General features: G+C 38.7%; 1 protein-coding gene across 1 annotated transcript in view; it reads left to right on the top strand.

Moving 5' to 3' along the window:
* Nucleotides 1-15,419, top strand: part of LOC128690803 (CD109 antigen-like) — a 223,204-nt gene that overhangs the window by 113,885 nt on the left and 93,900 nt on the right. The window contains exons 8-9 of the mRNA XM_070088158.1: nt 1,323-1,421; nt 3,593-3,699. Of these exons, the coding sequence (XP_069944259.1) occupies nt 1,323-1,421; nt 3,593-3,699 (206 nt within the window). The remainder of the gene's footprint in view (nt 1-1,322; nt 1,422-3,592; nt 3,700-15,419) is intronic.

The following is a 15,419-nucleotide window of genomic DNA, read 5'->3' as shown; positions in this document are numbered from 1 at the left end:
ATGCTATGTGTGATAATTCTATGTAAGTGTATTTGCGTATACTTGAATAAATTTACTTACACAGTAAAGGCATAGCACCAGTCACAAAGCTTATACAGCAGGAAGGAAACAGTAGCATAAACGTGGCTCATACAGTGCGGAAGTAGTGCTTAGTTGCGGTGAATATAAGACACTATTTATGCCTGTTTGGAGACTAATGAAGACCCTTAACTCATTCATATATCTTGCACCATCAGAGAAACAGCATAAATCTAGGCTGCAATCTTTATATACCTATTAGATCTGCAAATACATCATTAGGTACAGAGGCAAGAGCAGATTTAAGAGATCATGATGTTTATCTTTCAGATTTATAGATTTTAACTCTCACTTTTATTCAGCAGTCATGTTAACATAGTACATGTTTGTGCCAGGAGGCTGGACAATGATTATACAGCTATAGTAAAATAATAATAACAAAAATTAAGTAAACAACTGGAAGGATATCCGGTTTCAATTATAAATCACTATAAAATAGGGTACTAGGAACGCTTTTTTTTTTTTTTTTAAATGATATAGGTATCTACCTCCATAGGGAGATTCCGTCGGCGAAGTTAGAGTTGTTCTTGATCCAGAGAATTGGAACTACCCTTCCCCTCCTTCGATCATATATTATTAATTCCCATTCCCAAGGAACTGTATAATTACTATTACTGCACTATGATGTTATGAGCGCAACATCAACTAGGTAGCATGACCGGTGCTCGATCTCACAGAAATATCCCTACCAGGAAGCACAGATTTTTTTTAGTCTCATGGATCAATCTGAAGGAAAGGTAAGGAGAATTGATGCTCACATGCTCCAAAGTGGGCAGGACCTACCAGTTTAAGTAGGTTATGCCCAAGAGTTGAGCCAAGAGTTTTCAAAAAGTTAAGGGAAGATATCCTCTGTAACAGGATTCCATAACGTTACTGTATCAGACAAGCATCATTGCATCTCTGGTGGTCTTCGTCAGACTGATCCAGGTTACATGAATGAAAATAAATTTAATTCTATCAACACATACATACACACACACACACACACACACACACACACACACACACACAGAGGAGTCATAGGCATGTTAGGAAGTATTTATTCAGAGTTGTCAGGAAGTGGAACAGTCTGGAGAGTGATGTAATGCAGGCAGGATCCAGGCACAGCTTGGAGAGGAGGTATGAAAAAGCTTGTGGAACAGGGAGAGATCAGACCTAGTAGCGACCAGTGAAGAGGCGGGGGCCAGGAGCTGTGACACAAACACACACAATTAATTTAGTTTTCTTACGATGTTTCTATGTAGGTCTTCGCGTCATACAAGGATGACCACCCTCTGGGAAACGAAGAGCTGGCAAACGCACGGGTCAGCCTGTCCTTAAGTACTTCTGGACGTAGCTCACAGGTAGGTCATCATCATTAGTAACCCCTTGTTTTTGAGTACCTCTGGACAGCTCATAGAAGGGTCATTAGTAACCCTCATCTTGAGTACCTCTGAACACAGATGTACTCAAGATGGATTGCCTCTCAGGGTAATGCAGGTTCCAGGCATGATGCATCCTACCGCAGCACTGATACTGAGGTTCCCAAGCCACTGAAAAATTTAGTTTGTCCAAGTATACTTAGGCAGTGTGAGATCTGCTTCAGATAGCGTACTTTTCCCGAGAATGGCACCGAGTTCTGAAGAAGTTATAACTATGGCACTTGAAGCACTCAAAGTTTCCAGGTTGAATGACCCGACTTGGTACTTTTCCAGGAACGGAGATCCAGCTGAGCTGGGAGAGGTCCAATATGTTGGCTCAGGACCTGCCTCGTTGTAACGTTGCTGCATTTTTTTTATTCGGAGCAGCTCGAATTTCATGATGTTATGGTTGGTTCGGTTGGCATGTCAGTGGGAGGCACATTAATATACTCTTTATCGCCAATCAGGGGTTCAGTTTCCTGAGAACAAGTGGTGATTCTAAGCCATTAAACTCCAGTTTTGGCCCGAAGGACTCGACGTGCCGTTGAGTGAAGATGAACTGCCTTGTCAGATTTGTGGAAACTCGATATCTTCGTGCCATATTTCCTTTCGAGGTGAATTATAGAAGCGTATGGGATGTCATGTAGTTTTTTTTTTTATCAACCAGAATTATTAGGGGATGAGTTCTTTTGCCCGATCTTTCTGGATCGTACTACTTACCAACCGCTCCCATTGTGTGCTTCTGTTGTTGTGGTTGGAAGATCATGACTGTGTGAACAACAAGAGTGTCCATCGTTTTTCACAATGCCTCCAAGCCCTATAAAAATAAATGTATAAATCATGTATGGGTGAACGATTGAGAACTCTATCATTGGTGGCCAGGATTTGCGATACAGGTTCTAACAGTTCAAGTATGCATACATGTCCTAGATTAGGTTTAAAGTTTATATCCAATGTAACGTCACTAAGCTCTACAGTTGTGTAAAATCACTTGCACAAGGTAGTGGAGGCGAATTAGGTTCTATGGAGACATGTGGTAACTTCTTGCAGTAGTAAACTGAACGTCAAATTTGTATCAGTTTTCTTATGTGCTTGTGTGATAATGTTGACCTACCTTCCTATCGGTTTTATCTAAGTATATGCCGAGCTTTCTCTCTATAGTCTTATATGAGAATCATTTCATGATGATGCGATATTCTTCGGTGAAAAATTCCTTTTTTGCATGTTCTATATGCTTTTGAAATTAAACCAAAAAGAGCACAAATAATCTAATTTTCTTGTTGCACGGAGAAGTTCATGAGACTTGACAAGTGTTTCTCTGCATGAATTAAGTGTAGCACTGCCTTAATAAAGTTTTACTCCGCAGGAGACTAGGCACGTATAAACATGCTAACACGCCAAGATCGCTTTAGAAATGATTACTTGTTCAAATAAGCAAAAATATGCTAAACTGTATTAAACGGAAGACGCAGTAAATAAGAACAGTATTACATGGACAATTAATATTTAATAAAGGAGGTGAAATGAGCGGCAAACCCACATCAACGAGGGAGGAGGGGGGTTTCATTCAAGTGATCTCTTGATTCATGGAACTGGAACCACTCTTCGTTTCTTCGGATCAAACCTAATTACCCCCTATTTCACAAGCACCCTATGATTCCTACGGGTCTAGTGCATCCTCACCATTTTTGTATACTGTTTAGTAGACTCTTGTTACAGTGGAAGATGTGCTTCCTACTATAGACGTCAGGCTTACTGGGCGGTAATTTGATGGAATGGACTTATCCCCTGACTTAAATAGAGGAATAACATTAGCCATCTTCCATATCTCTGGACGCAATAAACACGCTCGTTAATGGCTGACTAAGTTCCAACTTGCATTCCTTAAGGCTTAAGCGCTCTTGAAAATAATTCATCAGGGCCCGGGTACTTATTTTGCTTAAGTTGTGAGGTAACTTGCCTTTTGCTGAACTCTTGTACTTTAGTTGTGAGCCCAATGCAATACCACTGATCTTCGAGCAGTCTAAGTTTGTTCATGACGTAGCACTATTTACGTTTGGACACTTCAAACATTTGACTGAGATATAGATTATAACTTCTCTGAATTTCGGCAGGTTGATAGTGTTGAGTTATCGGGGCAGACTCTGCTGGAGGGCTTGGGCGTGGCCCATATTACTTTCGACTTACCAGAAGACACTCAGGCGCTCAAGATGGACGCCAGGTAAGGCTATGAGTATATGGGAAAAGTATTGGTGTATATCATCTTGGTGAATATTAAGAAAACGTAACTTCACGTTCAATGTTTCATTACACGAAATCTCGATATTGTGAAATTTTTGCTTGTATCCATGATAATGTTGGACATATACCAAACAGTATTATTAGTTTATTACAAAACCCTTTAACGATGTTCGAAGTCTTTCCTAAATGTAAATGTGGACTAGAGCAGTGTCCTTTCATGAGTGATTCTTAATTAAATGACTGAGATGGTGACTGCCTAGTAATTCCAGATCAATTGTTTAAATTCCATTACATACATTTCAATCATTCTCGATATTCAGAAATTTCAGAATGCAATGATAAGAAAATATGACATTAAACCAATTTTTTTTCTTTATTCACAAATCCTAGTGATGCTATGAGTCTCGGTAAATGACGAATTGTGTTCACATCAATAGTTTTTCACGATCATCTCCAAAGTGACCGATATTCCTTTGTACATTATTTGGTGGCATAACAATGAGACAGTGATAATTCATGATTGCAGATTTAAGTTCATACTCCCCGCTACACCACTGAATACTTAAGAAACTAACGAATATTTGATTAGGTAATCATTTTTGAAAGAATTTAGTCTGACAGACTATTATTATTATTATAATTAAGGGGGAAGCGCTAAACCAAGAGGATTATACAGCGCCTGGGGGGGGGATGTGGAAGGCATTCAGGCTTAATTTGGGAAACTGGAGCACAGATCCAATTCCCTAAATCAAGAGCCCCTCACCAACATCAAGGAACCTTCCTTGAGGGGTAGTCTGACAGAATCTATAGATACCCCGATTTCACTAGGCTACACAGTAATGTTATTTCATGTTTCCCACACTATTGTTTATAAAATCTAGCGATCCACAGTAGCACCAAAGAGCAAAATGGTGAGAGGAGAGTCAAGTAGCATCAAACCAGTACAGAGGTGCGAGACAGACATTGTATCCCATGAACGTTGATAAAAAAAAATCAGCCAAACTTAAACCCTGAGGTAACACCTCATTCATAGAAGGTAACAACACCTCACACAACTAGGTTCCGCACAAACCAAACCCGGCATACATTTGTTTAACATCAAGTTAAATTGTTCGCCTGACAAAGAGCACACTGTATTTTTGTGAAAAATATTTTTACCCCTGAGATTATGGACAATATTCGTAGCTATAAAATTGTCAAGTTTATAGCTAATGACATACACCTGAGTCACATATTGGAGTCTTGATAAAATATTTGGGGCATCAAAAAATCCCAATCTCTGTTGTTTAACATCTGAAATGTACTCCTCCTGCCTCATCTTCCCATTCCTCTGAAGGTATGTGTAAGCACATGAAGCGCTCAAGTTTTATTTCCTATTTTCACTGAATATAATATTGTATAATATTGTATAAGAATGACATGTGTACTGTCATTCGAGACATTGTCCAAAACAGAACTTCTGTTTAATCGAGAACCATTTGAGGATTTAACAATACTATTATGATAGGCAATGATGTTATTTTCAATGGCCTACACTCCTATCTGTACAAACTTAGGTCAAAATATCGTTATATAACGTACTGAGGAGAAAGGAATCACGAGAGGTCAAACTAGTGTTAGGTATACAAGATATCTACCTGGAGGTTATTCCGGGGATCAACGCCCCCGCGGCCCGGTCCACGACCAGGCCTCCCGGTAGATCAGGGCCTGATCAACCAGGCTGTTACTGCTGGCCGCACGCAGTCCAAGGTACGAACCACAGCCCGGCTGATCCGGCACTGACTTTAGGTATCTGTCCAGCTCTCTCTTGAAGGCAGCCAGTGGTTTATCGGTAATTCCCCTTATGCTTGGTGGGAGGCTGTTGAACAGTCTTGGGCTCCGGACACTTATGGTGTTTTATCTTAGTGTACATTACTAGACAAATGTGTTAAAAATTATATAAACTACCGACAGGTTGATGATTAAGAGACAAGTGAAACAGTTGGGCATCTTTATTTATGAAAGGTTTCGCCTACGTAATAGGCTTCTTCAGTCAAATATAAATGCAGCGGATACTGTAGTGAAATGAAGATGTACTCAGTTCACTTCACTACTACACCTGTTGCTGCCTCTATATATGACTGGAGAAGCCTACTACGTAGGCGAAACGTTTCATCATTAAAGATACCCAACTGTTTCATGTGTGTCTTATCATCACTGGACAAAATAATGCTTTTAGTGCTAGTCTTAACTGCGGTAAATTCACACAACGATTGAAACAAAATTTGCGTTATTACCATGTATCAAACGACTTGTAACAGGATTTTTTCTTAACCAAAATAATTTAATAAATATTTATTGATAAATTAGACACATGTGCAACTCTTGGTTATCTACTTCTGCATTGGGCAAATGTGACACCACCTACGTCTACTGCACCTCTCCTGCCTACGGTTTATAAGCTGCTTCTCCGCTCATATGCCGTATTCTACTCAAGATTGATGGACTGACCACATCGACTCAAGGCTGAGGGACTGATTACCTCATTCTCCTCCTGTTCTTCTAGCTTCTCCTGTGTATGGACTGATGAAGCCACTGTGTGGCGAAACGTTTCCTCAATAAATTCAAATTCACAGTTTATTCTCTATAAGGATTACAATGCTGTGTTTACAGAAATTTGGTTATTGTTTGGTTTACATGTAGTATTATTATTATTATAATCAAAAAGAAGCGCTAAGCCACAAGGGCTTACATGTAGTAAAATTGTGATTACTAGAACGCTTAGCATGGCTAGGCATTTCGGGCATAATTAGTTTTATTCTTAATTGTAAAATATTACAAATTATGAGGTAAGTTGGTATTATGGCTGACTAAATACTAGTTTGTAAAGATACCCAAGAGTTGCACATGTGTCTAATTTATCAATGTGTCGGTTCTGTGAACCATTCATCTATAAATATTTATTGTTGATGCCCAGAGGATTTAGTATATAACTGATATGTTTTTGTAGTTGCATTTTAGTTCTTGATAACTTCCCAGTAAAAGTGACCTTGTACAGATTACCAAATTAACTTATAATTAAATATTTTCAACACACTTTTTAATATAGGAGCAAACATTATTTGCCTTCCTATATACTGCGAACTTGAAATTTCTAGGAACACGTTAGTTAGTTTAATATCTTTATTTTGCACCCCATACCCATCCTGTGGGCGGTAGTCAAAAGATTACAGAGGTACATAATGGGTCCAGGGACTGGGCCTCAAAGTTTTGATAACTGAGCAAGTTACAAAGGTAATAAACTCACAATTTACAAAGGTAATGAAATCACAACACGGTAGATCAAAACATGGAGGTAGTTCTATGTAGGAGGCCTCTCCATCATCCCACCCTGTGGGTTTTTACCAAGTGCCTCGCACTTGATTTCTGAATCCCTGACGCTATTCTATGCCCTATATCTATTCCGGACATGTTTGGGGGAAAAAGTAAACCTATACCTATAACTGTAAATAGATAATTGAACATGCAATGTGGTTATTACATTTTTTTTTTTTTTCGTCGAGTCCACCCGCTAACAGTGCGCCCAATTTTCTTCAATATCCATTTTCTATGTATCGTATATAACAACTGCATTAACTAACGTAATGTATACACAAATACAGTTGCACAGATTATCATACATAGCAGCATATGTGTAGAGAACCTAGAATAACCCAAAAAGTCTGACACTGACTCATTTCTATCGGGGTCTTTTAATACTTTATTATTATACTATAAAGGATATACACTGGGAAATAATAATCATTCTTCTCCCTTTCTGTCGCTACATTCATTAGGCATCTTTTGGCTCTCTTCTTGAGCAGGTTCATGCTATGACTGGCTTTGACATGTGCGGGGAGTCTGTTCCATTCCTTTACTGCTGTACAATAAAAGGTGTTTGAAGCCTGGCCACTGAGTACTACAAAGTTGTGCTCTCTCCCCCTAGTACTATGATTGCTCTGGCTCCCAGCCTTGATAAAATTGGCAGCAAGATATTCTGGACACTGAGCAATTTTATAAACATGATTTAATTTTAGTTGTTTTACTCTGTCTTCAACATTCAGCATATCCAATTGTTGTAATTCATCCTGGCCAATATGCTGTCTTGAACCCAGGTCCAGGATGAATCTTACCATTTTGTTCTGGGTGATTTGTAATTTATCTTTCAGTTTTTTTTTGTCAAGGCAGAGGTGCTATGAAGAGCAAGCGTAGTCCATATGACACTGTATAAGGGTTAAACATAGGGTCCTGCGAGCCTCATTGTGCTTATCTGTCGAGGAACTTCAGTCTGGCATTCGCTGTCTTTACTACACTGTTCCTTATCAATTCTCCTGACATGCATGGGTCAAAGGGGATTCCTAGATATTTTACTGAGGAAACTGAAGTGATGGGCTCCCCATTACACCGGACTTGAATATTATTTACCCTTCTCAGTTTGTTTCGTGCCAAAGAGTATGGCTTCCGTTTTCCCGAGGAGTAACGATAATTTGTTGTCTACTAACCATTTGCTGTGGCACTCCAGTTCCAATGGTATTACATTAGCTATATCTTGTGGTTCTTTACCAGACACTAACAGAGCACTGTCATCTGCATATAGTAGGAGTTTGCACTTGACACTGATGGGTATGTCGTTTACATAACATAGGAATAATAACGCACCCAGAATACTACCTTGGGGACCTCCACATGCTACCGGCAAGGGGTTCTTATTGTTTTGTTAATATTGACAATTTGCTTCCTGTTGCTAAGGTAGGACTTAAACCAGTCAACGGATCCCATGTCAATAGCTTAAAGTTTCTTACATAATATATTGTGGTTGACAGTATCGAAGGCCTTTTGCAAGTCTAAGGTTACCATTCATACGAGTTCCCTATCGACATTTCAGTTCTCAAATAATCCATCACATTAATTAGGGAGCTGTCAGTTGAGTAAGATCTCCTAAAGTCTGATTGCTAGCTATGCTATTGTCATTAAGATGTATAAGTACTTGACAGTACACAGCCCTCTAGAATTTTGCTAACATGAGACCTACTATTTTTCTTGAAAATAGAAGTAACTCTGGCCTTCTTGAACCCCTCCGGTACTGTATTAGTGATGGACAAATTTATTATGTGAGCAATGGGGATTAGAAATTTGGAGGCATCTTTTTTAGGAGCTTAGAGGGGATGTTATCTTGACCGGTGCTCTTAGTTGGGTTTTACCTGCTTAGTACTTTATGCACAAAGTCATGAGATACACTTACTAGTTGACAACTGTTTGGGGTTACCCCTTTATTAGTTTTTTATTTATTTTTATTTAGTAATTTTAGCATACAGAGGTACAAAAAAATACAGGTAAGAGCAGCATGCCAAAGCCACTTATATGCATAGCATTACGGGCTGGCTTAAAATTAACTTAAGATTAACTAAGCAATGATGAAATAAGTGATAAAACATTATTGTAAACAGATAACTATAAAGCGCAAATGAGTATTACAAAGACAGGTCATATGGTTGCATGCATTGCTCTACATTCAGTCGAATGGAGTATTCTGTTAGGTAGTGTATTTAAAAAAAATAATTAAGTTAGATTGGGTCCTAGGTTTAACATTTGTGTGATATAATCGTGAGTAACATATAGGATATACAATTTCTAAGGTTCAGTTATTCAGTATTTATTTGGTTTTGAGTGAGTAAGTGATCTGAGAAGAGACTTGAATTTATAAACAGGTAGTGTTTCTTTTATATTTACAGGTAATGAATTCCAGATTTTAGGGCCTTTTATGTGCATTGAGTTTTTGCATAGCGTGAGATGGACACGAGGAACATCAAAGAGTGATCTGTGCCTTGTGTTATGGTCATGTGTTCTGTTGAGGTTGGCAAGATGTTTGAGGGGAGGGTTAATATAGTATAGTATGTTTTAAACTTATCAGAGTGTGTTAAAGGTATTTGATGCAACCGATAGTTTACTTACGAGTGTTGATGCGACAGACGTGTAGTATGAATTAAAATAATTTGTCACTTTAGTCGTTTCGTGACATACCTCGTTATCGATATATAGTACAATATAAGATCTATCTACGGGTTTATGGATATACCTCATCTGTTTTAGTTGGTGCCAGAGCTTTCTGGGGTTATTCTTGTACTCTTCTATATTTGAGCAATAGTGCCTTGTTTTTTCTCCGTTTATAAGCCTCTCCACTCTGCTCCTCACCCTTTGGAATTCATTTGGCGCTGCAATATCCTGTATGTTTGCCTTAAATCATTTTAGAAACTGGTTTCTGAATTTCATATTATCTAATATCTCAGTAGTCATCCAGGGTTCAGTTCTTCGTTTAATCCTAACCTCTTTAACTGGTGCAATATTATCAAGGATGACTTAGTAAACATTGTTTTGAATTTTTCCCAGGCATCATTTACGTTTGTGCAACTTGTTATCGCTGTCCAGTCACAATTGTGCAGCCTATTTACCAGTGTTTCTTTACTGTAGTTTCTAGTTGACCTCATTTTTATTGTCCTGTGTAGGCCTATCCGTTTCCTAGTGATTTTCCTGGGGTAGTAAATGATGAAATGATCACTAAGACCTGTGGTAATGACGCCTGACTGACTAATGTTCTCAGAGCGGTTACAAAGTATGTGGTCAATTAGGGTGGCTGAGAACTGAGTGATCCGGGTTGGTGTATTAATTAGTTGAGTGTAACTATTTAAATCTAGAATTTGCTCATACCTTTTACATAGCCCGTTATTTTGCTGTTGAAAACAGATATTGAAGTCTCCCAGTATTACTATTTCCCAAATGTTACCAATTCCGGATAAGACTCGAAAACTCTTCTAAGAGGCACATACCCATCACCTTTTCTATTCTTATCTAAGCGTTTTATACTGTAACTTATTTGACCTCGTCGTCAGTCACCGTATCATCCAACCAGGATTCAGATATCGATGTAACTGCCGCCCTAGTTCTGTGAGCTAAAATCCTAATCTCTGCCAGTTTTGGAGACAGTGATCTTGCAAAGGGTCATTTGTATTAAAATTAGGTGAATCTCTGTCATCACTGCTAAAGGATAACTGTGCTAAAGTGCATTTGTTACAAAATGAAATCTGGCACTATTAATATAATCGAACATATCCATTATGCACCCACCCCTTACACATTTTACATAAGGTATATTCACTGTTCTTCATTTGCACCTTAATACAGTATATACATATGTCTGGTGGTGTCTGACATAATAAGAATGGTTCTTTTTTTTTTTTTTTTTTTTTTTTATTCGCCGGTATTCTCCCGGCCCGGGTCTTTTCCAAGTAGTGGTGACGCGGCCTTGGCTCCCTATCTCGAGACTTAAGTCTCCCATGGGAGGAGGTACAAGTACCCCCTCATCTTTGGGACCAACTGTCCCCAGGCCTAGCCACATTCCCCGCCCTCACGGGGCTCGTAGGGAGAAGCTAGGCCTCTGGTCTGCCATCTGCCCCGCCCCAAAGGGGCTCGTGGGGATGGCAGTCTTGTGAGCTGCAGGTGGTAGCAAGCTCTGTTGTCTCACATTGCCCTATGTATACATTACTTATAGAGTTAAGGTTATCATTCCTAGCTACTAGGCCATCATTATCACCGTCACTTATCTGTTTTGCACCTGTACAATACTTTGAGGTCCTGGATTAGTTTGGATATCACCACTTAACAGCACCACTATAAGAGCTGTGTTCCACTGCTTTTGTTTGGGTATGCGGTGATGCCATACCTCATGGCGATAGTGACATTTACGTTTCTGGTAGGACAGCAACTGTTGGGCTTTCACTGTCCAGGGTGCTATTAACCCAGTCTCCCAGTCCGCATGACTGATTTCCTTCTTCAGCAATATGCAGGATAACTATTAATATAATTATGGCAGACTGTACCCCTCTAACGCCAGGCATGTTCACTCTTCACTCTTTTTATCACTTCACAAAAGAAAACTTTTTAAAAACAAGAGAAACTACTGATAACCAACAGTCACTTAACAATAGCCTAGTAGCTACACTAGCTGTCACCCCTGATTACTTGTATATTTCCTGATGCCTTGCTTGAGAAACCCACTTCACTCACGTCCCAGTCCGGCTTCACTTTACACACTTGTTTCCATCCTGGCAGGATAAAAAAAAAAGTTTTAATCAATGGCGTTATCCGTCCGAAGCCTCCTCAATCCCTTTTAGCAGTGCTGCGTCCTTTTGTTGATTGGTCCTGACCGTGGAGATGATGTTTCAGCCATTTTTAAAAGCACTGAGGGAAAAAATGGCCACTACAACCTGAGAGATCCCTTGGAGTTATGTCCTAGTTTTGTCGTTTTCTCCAATGTTTCCCTCCCAATGTACACTGGTGCAGTTGATATGATGATCAGCTACTGTTAGTAATAAGAATGTCACTTCGCTAGTTGTACGTCTGGTAGCAGCTGGTGTTTAAATGCCAGTCAGCCATGTTTAAATGTTCACTTCCTACTCTCATTTGGCACTGAAGGAAAAAAACCGTCACTACAGACCTGTCAGTTTCCTTGCAGTTTTGTTAGGTTAGGTTAGGTAAGGTTCGTCAGGAAACAGGACAAATGTTTCCTGACGCGGGTCTTAGTCAGATGATGACCCGCCTTTGGAGCTTTTGGTCATCTGACCGAGGCCTTCCGCTGGCTTACCGGTCCACCCCTTTAAAAATTATGGTCATTTATAACCATTGTGCAGTTTTGTTGTTTGGGTTTCTCTTACGTTGTCTTCCCGCTGAACACTGGTATAGTTGATATATGAAGGTCAGTTACTCCAGTGTCGTGGACAACGTCGCTTGTTTGGTTGTCTGGTATTTGAATGCCGGTCGTCCTCTTTTGGCCATATTTGTCCCATTTCGTTGTCGTCACCGTCAGTTTTCTTGTCACTATAGGTTCCTTGTATACTGGTGCGACAATACTTGCGATTAGGTCATCATTAGAGCTTGGACTGGCCCAGGGGATGGCAAAGATATAGGAGAAGCCGTTGTTGTTGTTGCTGTCTGGGTCATCCCAGGCCGATGAGCAAGAGAACTTTTTCTGGCTTCTGCTAATGTTAAATATATTATATATATAAATTTATATATATATATATATATATATATATATAAATATATATATATATATATATGCAAGGAATTCGTGAGAGCATGCGAAATATACACAAACACTGATCTCTGGCTGAAGGAGACTCGAACCTACGAACCTTAGGACAAGGTACGCAGTGCTTTACCAATCTACCCACACTGGACAATACCTTGGCGTGTAGCATGCGCTACACGTCAAGGTATTGGTCCAGTGTGGGTAGATTGGTAAAGCACTGCGTACCTTGTCCTAAGGTTCGGAGGTTCGAGTCTCCCTCAGCCAGAGATCAGTGTTTATATATATATATATATATATATATATATATATATATATATATATATATATATATATATATATATATATATATGTCGTGCCGAATATGTAAAACTGGTCAATTACCAAGAACTCATTTAAAATTAAGTCCTTTATAAAATTTTCTCTTATACGTTTAAAGATATATTTTTTTCATTACTGTTAATGTAAAAAAATTTAATTTTGCTCCGAAAGAATCTTAGAAAACTTACCTAACCTGATTATAACAAGAACAATTTATTTAACCCTAACCCAACTAAATATATTTTAGATTTGTTTACAATAATTTAATACTAAACAAACACAATGAAATATATTTTTTTCGTTAGGTTCAGAATGATTTTGGCGAAATTATTGCAAACAAATTTTCGCTTGTCCTATATGGCAAGATGAGCGTTGCTATTTAAGCCAAGATGGCAAGTTCTGCCTATTCGGCACGACATACATTATATATATATATATATATATACATATATATATAATATATATATTATATATATATATGAGTATTTCGTCGTTACATAGGTATCGTGCACTTAATGACTAGAAGAAATGTTAATAACCATGGAATGTTTCCCTAACACTGAATGAATCAATTCGAGAATGTTTTTGGAATGTAACTATTTTTTTATCTATGAGGCTACTTCGTGAGAATTTTTCCACAACTAGAGAAGATAATGACAAAAACACGAGAAAGGCTAACTTATTTCTTTATAACAAAATGTATGGAAGTTCAATAGCTCTATCTAGATTTTCGACATGTCATTAGCAATATATTCTCCTGTTTATTACAACATTTATGGGCTGGCTGCCTTATTCTGTTTATTCTTAAAATACTTCCTTCATCCTTTGGTATCTAGTGTCTAACAGTTGGTCAATCTGAACGTAAAAAAAAAAAATGCGCTCAACTTAGAAACCTAGCCTAATTTAACGTATTTTTTTAACGAAATTCTACTAAAAATTCATAGATTAGTTTAAATTTAATAAATATTTAATATTAATTTATTATTTTATAGTTTTTTCCAGTTAGTTTCCATATGAATGCAGTAATATGCACCTGAACTAAGCAGTGTATTGTTTTGAAATATACAAAAAATTCATTAACATCTCGAACTATATTTCATTACTACAATACTACTAAGAAAAGTGTCTCCTACACTTTTTGCCTTCTAACCATTTGTTACCATGGTAACTACATCCAGTTGCCATTTACCTGAGAAGAGATCAGGCTGAGGTCTATTAGCTTGCTAACTCAACATCCACTGAGCCAGCCAGTGGATGTGATTGCAAATTGACGACAGTGAAGAATCAGTTCATAAATAAGAATAAATGATATTTAAGTTATGAAATTTTGTGTATACCAGTAATACTACGGGAGTACACCGTCAGTAGCAGCCAGTGATACTGTAGTCGTGATGGAGGGAGGACGTGTTGTGCACAATACTGCGACAAAAATTACCATTAATACTTTTTTTTTTAACTTGAAATAATCAGTGTTACTCATCGACAATTTAAAAAACATCTGCTGCCTTAATAAGAGAAGGCATTCGTCTTAATTTATTAATAATTCATATAACGGTGACGATATAATTTATGTCGTGCGACGCTACAGTAATAGAAGCAATGGACAATTTAAAGATATTATTATTTGCTGCCTGAGTAGAAATCTCCACTTGTGAACTAGAAAACCTGTAGTCTGCCAACGTATCCTGTATCTGACCAGTCAGGCAACATTCATTTCCTTAGTGTGTTGGACACAGATTCTGCTTCTGACTCTCGCCTTGGCAGGTCATAGCAGCTCTCATTACTTGCACAGTATCCCTACGATCCCCGTTGGGGAGGGGAACCTCTACCATCTCCACGATGTCACATCGTGTGAGAATTAAGCCGAAGTCTGCTGCCGTTGACGACACCACGAAGCTTGAGCTTGCAACCTCACTCAACACTTGTCTTCACGCCAAATTCTCCAAGACTACCTCACTGAAAGAAGCATTTATCGTTACCTTTCTCGATGATGCTGAAGCTGACAAAGTACTTACACTTACAGTCATGAAGACATTGGAAGACTGCGGTTTTACCATCTCCACATCACCATACATGCGTGCAAAACGCTCTGTGTTCATGAAACGCCTTGACAGGCTAATCACGAACATGTAAATCGAGGAAATTACGTCATCACTTGAAGACCTCAACACTTGGGCCAAGATTGACTGTTGTGAAGATCCCCAACGCTTCCTCGATGCTCAAAGTCACGTTTCTAGACGTTACGATGGCAACCAGAGCACTGTCTGATGGCCTGGCCA

Source organism: Cherax quadricarinatus, chromosome 24, assembly GCF_038502225.1.
Source record: "Cherax quadricarinatus isolate ZL_2023a chromosome 24, ASM3850222v1, whole genome shotgun sequence".
NCBI classification, from domain to species: domain Eukaryota; kingdom Metazoa; phylum Arthropoda; class Malacostraca; order Decapoda; family Parastacidae; genus Cherax; species Cherax quadricarinatus.
Note: the sequence above shows the minus strand (reverse complement) of the source record. Positions and strands in the feature narration are given on the sequence as shown.